The sequence below is a fragment of the Polypterus senegalus genome, chromosome 8 (genome assembly GCF_016835505.1).
Source record: "Polypterus senegalus isolate Bchr_013 chromosome 8, ASM1683550v1, whole genome shotgun sequence".
NCBI lineage: Eukaryota > Metazoa > Chordata > Cladistia > Polypteriformes > Polypteridae > Polypterus > Polypterus senegalus.
In genome coordinates, this window is record NC_053161.1 from 103,689,729 (window position 1) to 103,704,599 (window position 14,871).

The following is a 14,871-nucleotide window of genomic DNA, read 5'->3' on the forward strand; positions in this document are numbered from 1 at the left end:
TGCTTATGTTGCAGCTGTTTTCCTCCATACTTTTATGCAGACTGGCTATTTCCATTCATCTCTTTCCCAGTTTTAATTTCCTTGTGTTTTTTTCTTGTTTATTATTATTTTTATTGTTATTTTTTATCATATTGTTACTTTTGCCTCTCTCCTTGCCGCCTTTCCTTTCTTGGTTTCTCTTCACTAGCCAGACTCTCTCGCTTTCTGTTTCTCTTTCTGTTTCTCTCTCTCTTTCTCATCCACCACCCTCCCCCAAGCCCACCCCACTGCCCCGCTGTGAGTCATTTCTTTTGTGTAGACAGCTCCTTAGCTATGCCTGCTAGTTAAACTTCAGCAGATGGCTTGTGTTAAATGTGTAAATAGGAGGAGCATCATGGTTAAGATGTGATGCGGTGTATCCTTTTCATCTACTCCATCTATTATGTAAAAAAACTGGACGAGATGAAACCGGTGGGCCCTTGGTGTACTCTGCTGTGCCAGGGTGGAGGGTGTGTTTGTGAGTGTATATATGTGTATCTGTGTGTCGGTGGCCATGCGGCTTTTACAAAATCGGCTGAGCTCATTTATGCTGCTGCACAGTTCAAAGCATCTGCTCAATGGAGAAGAGGAAAGCATTGTTTTTTAATTCTTTGGAATTATTGCAAGCTTAGCATTTTCATTCATTTATTTATATTTCAATAGCAAGATTACTTTACATCTCCGTGTTTTGGCTTTTCAGTTTCTTTCACAAGAACGAAAGCAGTTGGGGAAAACAGTGAACATATGGAGAAAACACAAAGGCAACTATTTCAGAAAAATTGTATTGTAGCCTTATTTTAATTTATTAGAGTAATTCAGAAAGAGTCCAGCAGTTTCTTTAACATACACTACAATTCATGAATGATCAGTACAGTGAAGATTTTTTGGATATAGATATTTTTTCTATATATAAGCCGTCCAGTTTGCTGATAAACATCCAGAGCTGACAGTAGAATTTCTTGTTATCGCCTCATTTTTTGGATGATGCTGAACAATAATATAGTGGAGTCCAGGAGAGAAGCAGGACCACCAGCGGGATGGTATTGAATTCTCACCTGGTGGCGCTTTTCTCCTTTCTTCCCAGCGATTACATCATTGAAGAGAAGACTGCTGTCCTGCAGAAGAAAGAGAATGAAGGCTTTGGATTTGTTTTACGTGGTGCAAAAGGTAAGGAAGAAATACATTTAGTACATCTGCATTTGTCATTTGGCTTTTCTTCATGTTGTTGTCATTTTCTAAAAGGAAACATATAGAACCAGAGAAGACACCCATTTTCACCAACTGTTGTATCTCTGTTAATATAAATCAGCTACATATGTTCGCACACCATTCAAAAGGTAACTTTTATTCTGTGGGCAATTTCAGTATATCTGTGTGAAGCACACTATGTTAGATAGTAGAAGGCAGTTTGTGGAATATAATTCTGCTCATAGTTGAACAAATTTGTTTATAAGAAGCACCATCTAAAATTGAGCTTTTTACCAACATATTATCTTATATCTTGTTCTTCAAAAAAAGAAAAGTATGTCTAGCTTAATTATATATAGGCATTTTAATTCATTTTAAAATGCTCCTTGTAACAAATCATTAATGTTCCAGTTACAACAGTCGGTCCTGGTGCTGTATTTAAAATCTCTGACACTCATAATAACTTGTCAAAATCTATTGACTTTATTACTTTTTGTCATGTATTCGTTCACAAGAATTTCAAACTCAAACCTAATTGTGTTACCTGTCTGTAAATCAGTGAAAAAACAATAACCTATGTAATGTGCAGTTCAAATGTGATTGCTTATATTAATACAATTCAGAAAGACAGTTTCCCTTAGATACTAGACAACTGTGAATCTAAAGGCTTTGTTTAACTAACCTCCAGTAGTTGTTAGAATGTGGCCATTGAGAAAGCAGATATGCTACATTATTTCCACTAATATCTTCAAAGTCGTACAAGCATTAATGTAGAGAATGCTGCTCATTGTCTGGTTCTGCCAAAGAAAATTTGCAGTATTAATGTAATCTAGGAGTTCTTTCAGAAGTTTCTTAAATAATTAGGTCTACTATTATTAAGACATTTAATTATTAGAGTGGTGTAATAACAGAATCTTAAAAAAATGCCCTATTATTGACCTTTATGTTAAAAGCAGATTTTTCATACTATTTTATTTTTAGCATTGGTTTTTTTTTTCATTTTCTTATTCTGCATCTTCATATCAATTACCACCCAAACCAGATTATATAGATTAAACTTTGCACAACCTTTACACTTTCTTTAGAGCAAGTTCAGGCTAATATCCAAAGCTCTGTTTAATCTGTTTTGGTTAATATGAATGAAGCAAAAGTGTCCAAGAAGGCGCAGAATCCAATCAAATTATTAGTGTCTCTGCTTCATTAGATTTATTCATTAGCAGTGATTTTGTTTTTTGATTTTTCACTGATATTACACTTTTAAAGTAATAAAATAAAAGTCATAATAACAAAGAGAAGATGTTGGTGTTTTTTGTTTTGTTTTCTTAGTATAGATAAGCTGAACTGAATCACATGTAATAAAGAACTAATTTAATAATTACACCAAAATGTACAGGTTGGTCCAGATCCAGATCGTCTGGATGACTTCAATTTATTTGGGGATGATTCCAGTTCGTCGCGAAGACGATTCTTCATGTCGTCAGTTCACACACTTCTCAATGGTCTGGGACTTTTCGAGTGATTTTCTATGTAATAAACTTAATAAGTTATAGTGTAATGAAAATTGCATAATTAGATCTGGATCACCATATATGTTTTCTTCAGGAACTACAACAAAGTCACAACCAGCACATATATTAAAGTTGGCATCTCATATTAAAAAAGATTATAGTTGTAAAGAAATAAATATTTAATTTTAATAATAAAAAATTGAAATGGTTAAACTGTAGTTGTGATATTGTGTTACTCTAAATATATATGCAGTATGTTGAATTAGCTTTTTTGGAATCAATTATCTGTACATATGGACGCTTTTGTAAAGTATGGCAAACCTAGACAGCTTGCAACAGTGTGACCTACATATATAGCTTGAGTTGATATCTTGGAACTACTGCTTATGTGCTATAAGTCTATCTTATGCACTTACCTATTTATGTAATAATGAGTCATTTCCAATTTTGTGTGGATCATTTGACCTCTAGATTTGCTATTAATTGTGGATATTACCTTTTAATGATTTAAACAATAGTAATTTTGATATATAATACGCTACAATGGCTGTTTGTTTATCTGTCCAGGATTTTAAATCACCTGTAACTCGCAAACTATTTGACCTATTGACCTGAAATTAGATACACATATACTATGTGACGCCTACTATCTCGAATGATGATTGACCTCCAAGGTTATTCCTCTTTTTATTTTTATTTCATTTTATTGTAGAATCAACTCTCGGCAGCGGGCAGCAGGGCAGCCGTGCAGTACATGCATATGGGCGCTGTTCTCATTCCCTACCACCTTCGCTATCACTTCCCCCACCTTTTCATATCTTAAATCATTCTTGAGACAGATTGAAGACTTAAGTGCCAGCTTAAGTGAAAAATTAAAGAAAATGTACTAAGTTATTGCAACACAAACACTGAATTAATCAGTTTTAGTGCGAAAAGATGTCGACAAAAGAAGAGAAGAAGCAGGCCGCTAGGGTGGAGAAAAGAAGAGCTGCTCAGGAATCAGCAAGCACATCAACCTCTGAGCAAATGAATATTAAACATACAGAGAAAGAATAGGAAAATTATGAATGCTCAAGTCAAGTGTATTCACTGCATGTTATCGTGCAGTGTGCCGTAACTGGTCTAATTATAATAAATGTAATACTCATCCATCCATTCTTTTTCTGAGAGTGCATATTCAAAAGCAAAAGGGTGGAATCATTTCCAAGCAGTATTGTGCTTAGCAACAACAACAACAACATTTATTTATATAGCACATTTTTATACAAATAATGTAGCTCAAAGTGCTTTACATTATTAAGAAAGAAAATGAAATGATGAGAAATAAAGACAAAGTCAGAATTAAAATAAGAGAACACTAATTAACATCGAATAAAAGTAAGGTCTGATGGTCAGGGAGGACAGAAAACAACAAAAAACACTCCAGACGGCTGGAGAAAAAATAAAATCTGCAGGGGTTCCAGGCCATGAGACCACCCAACCCCCTCTAAGCATTCTACCTAACATGAATGATCTCAGTCAGTCCTCATTGTATTCAGGCTTCTTATGGTAGGACTTGATGATAGCGATCACGTGGACTTCTGGCCTTTAATCCCTCAATGTAAGGACATCACAGTGCTTTGATTAAGTGGTGGTGGTGCAGTTCGCTACCACAGATAACCGGAAAAAGAACAGAAGAGAGATTAGGGGTTAGTACGGATTTTGGAGCCACCATGAATAGTAATGATAATTAATTGAATATACAGAGCATCAGGATTAAACTAAAATGAAGTTATGAGAAAGCCATGTTAAAGTAATGAGTTTTCAGCAGTGTTTTAAAGTGCTCCACCATATTAGCCTGGCGAATTTCTATTGGCAAGCTATTCCAGATTTTATTTTATTTATTTTAAGTTTAGCTCTTGGAATTCTAAGCAGACACTTATTTGAAGATCTAAGGTTACGATTTGGAATATAAGATGTATGACACTCCGATATATAAGATGGAGCGAGATTATTTAAGGCTTTGTAAACCATAAGCAGAATTTTAAAGTCAATCCTGAATGACACAGGTAACCAGTGTAGTGACATCAAAACTGGAGATGTGCTCGGATTTTCTTTTCCTAGTTAGGATTCTAGCAGCTGCATTCTGCACTCGTTGCAAACGATTTATGTCCTTTTTGGGTAGTCCTGAGAGGAGTGCGTTACAGTAATCTAGTCGACTGAAAACAAAAGCGTGAACTAATTTCTCAGTATTTTTCAGTGATATAAGAGGTCTAACTTTTGCTGTGTTTCTTAGGTGAAAAAATGCTGTCCTAGTGATCTGATTAATATGCGGTTTAAAATTCAGGTCAGAGTCAATAGTTTCCCCTAAATTCTTTACCTTCGTCTTGACATTTAATTCTAATGCATCAAAGCATGATTCAATTGAATGTAACATGAATCCACTGCACTACACATTCATTCGCAAAATCACATTTGCTGATGCAAAAACATGCAGAATTGCCATTTAACAAAATATGCACCTCTTTGACATAAAAGGAACTCTTTTTGTAAATACAGAAAATATACACACTTCACACATATAGAGCTTATTCTGCAGATTAAAACTAGGTTTTTGACCCAGTGAGGCAATAAAGCTAACCACTGTATTAAACCAAAACTAAACCAGACCAACTAGTGTAATGTTATAAATGGAAACATTCCAAAGCAAAGTAATACAGGTAAAGTAAATTCTGCCAGCTTCTGTGTTATATATCTATATATTATACTAATGGCACATGTATTTCATACAGTGCCATCAGAAGCATATACCAGCATGTCTCTTGGGTTGTTTAAGCCACACCACTGGATTGGATAATGGACAGCCAATTAGTCAACTATGGAAGGCAGTGTACATTCTGCTTTGCATATAGATTTGGATTAGCAAAAACCAATTGAGGAGCCTTACCAAGCATGTGAAAAAAAAACATATGCATTTATTTAAGTCCATTATCCAAGAACAAAAAAAATAATAATTCAAAAGGGTGAAATCACATTGGCAATCACAAAAACACAAGCAAAAAAGCAGAATAAAAGCAGGTCAAATGGGGTCAGATAATTACATGTAATAACAACTCAACTCTAGCTCTATTAGCATTAAAGTTCCCTTTGCCTGTCCAATCACATGACAACGACCCAATAAATGAAGAAGGGTGAGGCTGGGGGGAGAAGGTGGTGGGAGTGCACATGAAAGTGGAGATGGCTCCAGATCCACTTCTGACCAATAGCATAATCCTAATACAATTTGTATGAGTCCACAGACTAAGGGAATGTTTGCTCTGAACGTGTAGATATTAACAAAACATAGTTCCCAAATGCTTCCAAAGTGATTACATTTTCTTAAATTAACGTAGGCACATTAATACCATACACTTATAACTTTGCTTTTTTTGGGAGCTGTATACTGTGCAACTTGGGACTTTGAGTGAGAACTAAATTGGCTTCTTTATTAACTTTGAACTCTCTCTTATAAAGGTGTACTTATTACTGGTAGTATAATGTCGAGATTACAAACTATCATTAGCTGATTTGAAGAAGAATTTAAAAATTATTTTTAGTCACTAGGTAACACGTATTGCATCTTGAGAGTAAGGTATTGATTGATCAGCAACAGAGTAAATGCTTTTTTATGGACACTTAAAAAATGTCAAGGTAAATTTCAGTTTATAAAGTCTAAACCTGAAAGTTCTCTCTTAAGCAGTAACAGAAAAGTTAAATAGTCATAGGAATTATGTTCTAAGCAGTGATTTTTTTTTCTTTTCAGAAGCTATATTTTTTCTGTTTTCCTGTAATATCATATAACTTACATATATCATTTCATCGCTTTTTTAATTCTAAATTGGGTCAGACACAGACAATTGCATTACAAAATTCACACAAAGAAGTTCTGTTTCTCATATACCTCTGTGCAAAAATTGTTGCTGCATATGGTGTGTGAACGCTGGCCCCAGCACAGACAGACGGACGACATATTTTGCTCCACACACTGTTTATTTACAATATTTATAAGATATATTCAAGTTATAAATGTCACGTGCACTCACACAACCCTAGTGCCTTCAGCACCGAATCCCCCAAAAGTCCAGGGCCCACAGTCACTGTGCCTTTCCTCTGGCTGCCTCCTGTCCTCTCTCCAGCTCCGTCTTCTGCCTCCCGACTTCCACACAAATGACTGGAGGGAGGCGGCCCCTTAAATAATGCCCCGGATGAGCCCCAGGTGTTTCCGGCCTCTTCTCCTTAGCCACGCCCCAGCGTGGCGGAAGTGTCGGCTGCTTTCCTGGCGGCTCTCCGGGCGCCACACAAAGTCTTCCCCCCGGCACTTCCTGGTGTGGCGGAAGTGCCGGGCTCCCGGGATAATTAGGCACTGGCGCGCCGCCTGGCGGTGGCCACGGGTCCCTACAGGGCTGGGCTTCCAAGCCCTGTACCCGAGGCCCCCTGCCTAACCAGGACGGACGCCCCCACTCAGTCTGGAGGAGGTACACGCCTCCTCCGGTCTTTCAAGGCGTCCCGGCCGGGCTCCATCCCCGGCCAAAGACCACACAGGGTAAACCGGCATCGGGGCGCCGCCTGGCGGTGTCCACGGGTCCCTACAGGGCTGGGCTTCCAAGCCCTGTACCTGTGGTCCCGTATATAACCAGGACGGACGCCCCCTCGCGGTCTGGAGGAGGCACAAGCCCTCCTCTCCTCCTCCTGGGCGTCCTGGGACCACAGGTGAAACGCACATACATCTGGACAGTGAAACAGAATATTGACAGAATTGGTGTGCACAGTGGCTCAGTTCTGTTCAGGTTAAATGTTCTCTTTAAGTTTATATTACTCCTTACTAATTTCCTTCTAGAATTCAAATATCTTCTTGCTGCCCAGAAATGTCTATTCAATTTTATTTACAAGTTTTATAATAACTATTGTGGGAAGCTGAAGTTTATCTTACCAAGTCTGACTAGACTAAATTATGCTCAAGTCACACATTTTCATGCACAGTAAAAAAAAAGGACACTCTGAATACCATCCCTAAATTGCAATTGTGAGAATATGTAGGCAGACATATTTATAAAGATATTTGGATTTATGGAATTTCTGTCATATTTGTGCCAGCTGCTACCTTGAAAGGTTCAGACTCTCTAGAAACTCCTACAAAGTCTTTCTACTCTAGCCCATTAGTTATACTATCATATTGTACCGAAACACTTGCTCCATTTCTGAGGTCACTTGCTATGTATATACTTGCACCCATTCCCTATATCATAGCTGGACTTGGCAAATCAACAGAAAGGTTAAAGCTAAAAGACATAATTTATCATACTGTATTTCCGAAGAGTAGTCATTTCCAATTGAAAGAAGTTTTCATAAAATATAATAAAAGTTAAACAACATTACATAAACTGAAATACCAAGATTATAAGACACTATTAAAAATATTAACTGAAAACATCAAAAATAACCAAATATTAACTCAAGTACAATGAGATGTACACATGCCACTGCTGACTAAGAAATGTGCCAGATTGCAGATGATATGGTATTGTATATATCGGACCCAGAAAATTCTGTGCCTGCAGTCTTAGCAGCACTCACAGAATTTCAAAAGATCTCTGGTCTCAGAATTAATCTGAATAAAAGTGTACTCTTTCCGGTGAATTCTCAAGCATATAATATTAGATTAGACACCCTACCTTTTATCATTGCAGAACAGTTTAAATACCTCGTAAACATCACAAGTAAACATAAAGCTCTATATCAACAAAATTTCGTCGTCTGCATGGAAAAAATTAAACAAGACTTGCATAGATGGTCAACCTTTCATCTCACTCTAGCTGGAAGAATTAACACTGTTAAGATGAATATTCTTCCTAAGCTCCTTTTTTTATTTCAAAACATACCAATATACATTAATAAATCGTTCTTTAAGCAATTAGATTCAACAATAACCTCATTTATTTGAAATTCTAAACATCCACGCATCAAAAGAGCGACCCTACAAAGGCAAAAGGTAGAAGGCGGCATGGCTCTACCTAACTTCCAGTTTTATTACTGGGCGGCAAATATACAGGCGATAAGAACCTGGACACAAATAGAAGAACATACACAGGCATGGACCGCAATAGAAGTAAAATCCTGCAGTACTTCTTTGTATTCCCTGCTTTGTGCTCCAATAAACACACGTTTTCGGCAATACACTAATAACCCAATTGTGCTCCACTCACTTAGAATCTGGAACCAATGTAGAAAGCATTTTAAGACGGAGAAGCTTCTTTCTGTGGCACCCCTGCAAAAGAACCACCTCTTTCAACCTTCACAAACATATGCAGTTTTTAATATCTGGAAAAATTTGGGATTAACTTGCTTAGAGATCTTTATATAGACAACGTCTTTGCATCCTATGAACAATTACATTCCAAATTTAACATTCCAGCTACAAATTTCTTTCACTATCTTCAAATCAGGAACTTTGTTAAACAGAACCTTCCAGATTTTCCTAATCTTGCACCCTCATCCACGCTGGAAAAAATATTGCTCAATTTTGAGGAATTAGACTCCATCTCTACAATATATAAAATCATTTTACAATCCCTTCCTTTCAAAGATCCAAGAGGATACTGGGAAAATGACCTCTCAATTAATATATCAGAATATATCAGACTCACAATCCCTCCTAACCCATTAACAGCTGTGTTTGGGGTTCTTCCAGAGGGTCTTAAAGTGGAGAAGGACAAACAAATTGTGATTGCATTCACTACACTGTTGGCACGCAGACTTATTCTGATAAACTGGAAGAACCCAAACTCTCCTCTTTTAAGTCAGTGGGAAACTGATGTGTTATACTATTTAAAATTGGAAAAAGTCAAATACTCAGTTAGAGGATCTGTACAGACTTTTTTCAAAACATGGCAGGATCTAATCAGTAATATTTTAAAATAAGTTTATAAAGCACAGGGAATTTATTAATTTAGGTATTTTTACAAGCCTTAAATTTTACACCGTTTGGCTTGCTCTCTCTCTCAGGGGTGGGGATCGATCTGTTCTTAACATAATTCTTTTTTTTTTTGTAAAAACTGGATTGCTATGTATTGATTGTAATAAAATTAATAAATAAAAATTAAAAAAAAAAAAAAAAGAAATGTGCCAGATAAGCAACAAAACATACACAGTGGAGGATTTACAGTGAATGAGAAAACCCATTAAATTAAGCAACAAATACCTTGCATGAACTACCTGCCACCACATCCCACTAATGCATTACTTTAATTCCTTCTCATCTTTCTTCTTTTGCCCCTGTTCTAATTCCCACACATTTCACTGCACTCATACTATTAGGGATCTCTTGCTTTTACATCTTGTTCTGTTCAGTAACAAGCAGTCACTTTTATAGACAGAAATTTCTTATAACACATGGGTAGACCACAATAAACCCTTGCAGTGAAATATCTCTAATCCTTGGTTGCAATTTATAGAGAAAAGTGCTAGACCTCCATGTCTTCCTGTTTACAGATGTGTTGGTTGAAGACAGAAAAGCAACGCTATTATAAAATGAGCAAAAATAAGATGTCTTTAAGGTCCAACTGCATAGCCTTCAGAATCTTTATCTGTCTGGAGCACCTGCTCTGATTTCTTATTAAACTACACTAAGCAGGCACTTGTTTCTTATACTTGGTTTTCCTTCTGATACATCTCACCATTAAATCTGCCTTTTTCATACAGTGGATTCAAAAACAATTTAGAGCGCCTTCACTTTGTGTAAACTTTATCATGTTATAGATTTCATAGATTTTATTATGAATGGATAAATTTGTAATTTTTGCCCATCAGTCTACACTCAGTTATTCATAATGATAAAGTGAAAACATCTTTTCAGAAATGTTTGCACATTTACTAAAAGTCAAATACTGAAATTGGTAAACTTGTAGCTGTTTCCTGACCTGTTTAGAAGAGAATAATTATATTCTCATAGCTCTAGTTGTTACTCCAGTAAGGAAACAATTGGGTGTCATGTTCTTTCTGTATCTGTACTCCACACATTATCACTCCCTATGTGATTGTATTAAGGTGTAATGATAGATGGTGTCCCCTTAATCAACATCCACACCCAGGACCCTTGGAGATATAACTTCTATTCCCCTGCCTTTAGCTGTTGCCTTTAGCCTTACACATGTATTTAACTTATTAAAACATCTTTGGAACTGTCTCTGTATGATTGTTTTGACATCAACATTTCATTTAATTTTAGGCTATAGGTCTACTGCTTAACAGCTGATCCACTATACGCATCAAGAGCCATTAACTACTTAAAATGATCTGACCTTGGAATTCCTACATTTTCATTCTCTGCTGTGGTTTATGGCAGTGATACATGCAACTACTTAATCAGACAATCAGCGTACAATACATCTAAATAGTTTTATAATAATATACTCTACATGAATTTTAAAATATCTACTCCATATTTCCATCATCCTCTATTAGCATTATTAAGACAAGCTACATTATGACAAAAAGACAAAAGTACAAATGCTAAGATCTTTGACAGATAAGTATTAGCTGATTTGCTATTTTCATTTCATTGCTTAAAGGCTACTAGTCAAGCAAAAAAGAAGCAATTAAAATTTTACCAGGCAAGTAAATTAAACAATGGTTAGTCTTATCTTTACATTCAATGTGCACTAATAGCTGTGTCAACAATAAGCATCTTTTTGAATTACAAAGAGAATTAAAATCTGTACTACTGCCAGTTTATCAGACTGGAGACAGAGGGTTGAGGTAATCCACCTAATTAAATAGACATTTAATTAGCAGCAGGTTGGAATTAAAATTAGCAGACACAGCCGTTCCCAAAAACCATAGCTACCTACTCCCGACCTTGTCGATTGCATTGAATTCAGTTCATTTTGGTTCATTCTTATATGATGCATTTTCATTTAGAAGTTCATTCCAGTCTTCAAACTGTCTTTTTTATATTTGAAGTAATAAAGAAAATGCAAAAAAGTAAACAAAAACAAACATTCAATACTTTGCTACAAATATACTATTATACAGTACATAATTAGAAACTTCTTTATATAAACTGAATATACTGTATATATTTATTTTTAACTAGGGGGGCAAGTGCCCAATCCCCAGTTGTGGCCAGTCTGCCACTCGTGTTGTGAAGAAGGGGGGCTGAATGCACCCCAAGGAGACATGGTCAATCCTCCAAAACCCCCTCTTAAACAGTGATACAATGGAAAACAAATATTTTTTTTGTTTTTTACCTCAACTTTGCTCGATCAGCTGCTGCCTTGCATGTGATCTGCATCTCGCATGGCACTTCGAACATTTAAAAGCCTGTATAGCAGCTGTCCTACTCATTGTCTTTTATTTCCAGCCCCAGGCATGGTTAAATCTCTTGGCACTCTTGGTTAAGTCTGATCTCGCGAGACGTGAGTTCTTGATATTTTTTAGTTTATAATTTAAAAACAAAATAAGAATCTGAAAATCTAACAACATCACATTAAAGTTTGATACAATCATCTGAAAAGAATGATACCAAATATATATATGTAGGGTTAAGGTTAGGGTTATAAAATAAGTCAGATTTAAAGTGTGACAAAAAAAGTGACATTAAAACGTCACATAGGATCGTTGCACAAAATTACTGCATTTTTAGGCTTAGGATTTTATAGATACAGAGTGGATAAAGTAATGTTCTTAAATATTAAACATTTAATATAAAGTTACAAATATATTAGAATAAGAGCACCTGGTAACTAAAGAAAAATTAAATTCTATCAATTACTCCAGTAATGCACCATGCTACAAGCAACATTAAGGAGTCTGTCAAAATTAAAGGAATGCTTTGAAAACACATCAGATCTCAATGGGAAAAAATCATTCTAGATATCTATACTTATATGGACTGGGTAATGTGTTAGGAACGAAAAGATGCCACATCATTTGATGGAAATGAAAATTATCAACCTACAGGGGGCTGAATTTAAAGACACTCCGAAAATCCAAGTGAAAAAAATGATGCGGCAGGCTAGTCCATTTTGCCGAAATTTCATTGCAGCAACTCAGAATTGTAATTTGTATGGCCCCCATGTGCTTGTATGCATGCCTGACAACATCGAGGGATGTTCCTAATGAGACGACGGATGTTATTCTGGGAGATCTCCTCCCAGACCTGGACCAGGGCATCACTGAGCGCCAAATGGACTGAAACATAATGTCCCAGAGGTATATTAGATTTAGGTCAGGCAAGAGTGGGGGCCAGTCAATAGTATCAATTTCTTCATCCTCCAGGATCTGCCTTCATACTCTCACCACATAAGGTTGGGCATTGTCGTGCACAAGGATGAACCCAGGGTCTGACAATGGGTGCAAGGATTTCATCCCGATACCTAATGGCAGTCAAGGTGCCATTGTCTAGCCTGTAGAGGTCTGTGCATCCTTCCATGGATGTGCCTCCCCAGACCATCACTGACCCACCGCCAAATTGGTCATGCTGAACGATGTTACAGGCATAACAACGTTCTCCACAACTTCTCCAGACTCTTTCACATCTGTCACATGGGCTCAGGGTGAACCTGTTTTCATCTGTGAAAAGCACAGGGACAATTGAATCAAGCTCCACAGTGTCAGGCAGTGAGCACAGGGCCCACTAGAGGACGTCGGGCCCTCAGGCCGCCCTCATGAAGTCTGTTTCTGATTGTTTGGTCAGAGCCATTCACACCAGTGACCTGCTGGAGGTCATTTTGTAGGGTTCTGGCAGTGCTCATCCTGTTCCTCCTTGCCCAAAGGAGCAGGTACCGGTCCTGCTGATGGGTTAAGGACCTTCTACGGGCCCCATCCAGCTCTCTTAGAGTAACTGCCTGTCTCCTGGAATCTCCTCCATGCCCTTGAGGCTGTGCTGGGACACACAGCACACCTTCTGGCAATGGCATGTATTGATGTGCCATCCTGGAGAAGTTGGACTACCTGTGCAACCTCTATAGAGTCCAGGTATCGCCTCATGCTACCAATAGTGACATCGACAGTAGCCAAATGCAAAATTAGTGAAAAAATAGAAAAAAACATTCCTGTTTTGGGGGTCGTCTCATTGTTGTCCCTCTAGTGCACCTGTTGTTAATTTCATTAACTCCAAAGCAGCTGAAACTGATTAATGATCCCCTCTGCTACTTAACTGACCCAGATGTTTCATTGACTTGATTAAAAAGTGTTCTTTTAATTTTTTGAGCAGTATATATACACATCAGGTCATTAAGTAATTGATCAGTGACACAATTTTCATAATTATAGCTCTGTATATAAAATACTATTTTTTTTTGTATAGCCCAAAATCACACAAGAGGTGCCGCAATGGGCTTTAACATGCCCTGCCTCTTGACAGCCCTCCAGCCTTGACTCTCTAAGAAGACAAGAAAAAAAAAAATGGAAGAAACCTTGGGAAAGACAGTTCAAAGAGAGACTCCTTTCTTGGTAGGTTGGGCGAGCAGTTGGTGTCAAAAAGAAGAGGGTTGATACAATATAAAACAATATACAGAACAGAACAAAATCCTCATCCTTCAAGCTGCCTCCCCCATTTGGCCATTCCACAGCTGAAATACTGCTAATCCGATGAAAGGACCCCTCTTTACCACGATTCCTGCGATCCTTCATCAGGGATGACTTTACCTTAGGCAGGCAAAACAACTTGGCAGGTGGGCTGTGGCACCAAGTGCCACATTTGAGTACCGAGAAGAGAAACAGGGTTAGGTGAGGGTTAGTATCAAATTATAACTCTCATGTTACTTATGTTTTAGTGCTAATGACTAACAACAGAGATCCGGTCTGTACAATTAATCAGCATCTCTAATCAGGTTATGCTAACCTGAAATAGTGAGTCTTCAGTCGGGATTTAAAAGCTGAGACCGAAGGGGCATTCCACAGTTTAGGGGCCCTGTAACTAAAAGCTTAACCTCCCACTGTTATTTTATTAATCTTTGTAATCATAAGCATCTTGAGATCTTAATGTGCGCTCTGGTTTGTAAGTCACAATAAGTTCAGACAAGTAAGCCAGACCTTGGTCATTTAATTCTTTATATGTGAAAAGGAGGATTTTGAAATCTGCCCTAAACTTAACCGGGAGCCAGTGTAAGGATTTAAGAACTGGAGTTATGTGTTTGTA

At 37.2% G+C, this 14,871-nt stretch overlaps 1 protein-coding gene across 11 annotated transcripts in view; it reads left to right on the plus strand.

Moving 5' to 3' along the window:
* Nucleotides 1-14,871, plus strand: part of shank3a (SH3 and multiple ankyrin repeat domains 3a) — a 1,684,705-nt gene that overhangs the window by 1,518,986 nt on the left and 150,848 nt on the right. For all 11 annotated transcript variants that reach the window (XR_005634694.1, XM_039761519.1, XM_039761518.1 and 8 more), the window contains one exon: nucleotides 1,103-1,185. Coding sequence is in view for 10 of the 11 variants with exons in the window: in XM_039761519.1 (XP_039617453.1) it covers nucleotides 1,103-1,185 (83 nt within the window). In the remaining variant the exon portion in view is untranslated. The remainder of the gene's footprint in view (nucleotides 1-1,102; nucleotides 1,186-14,871) is intronic.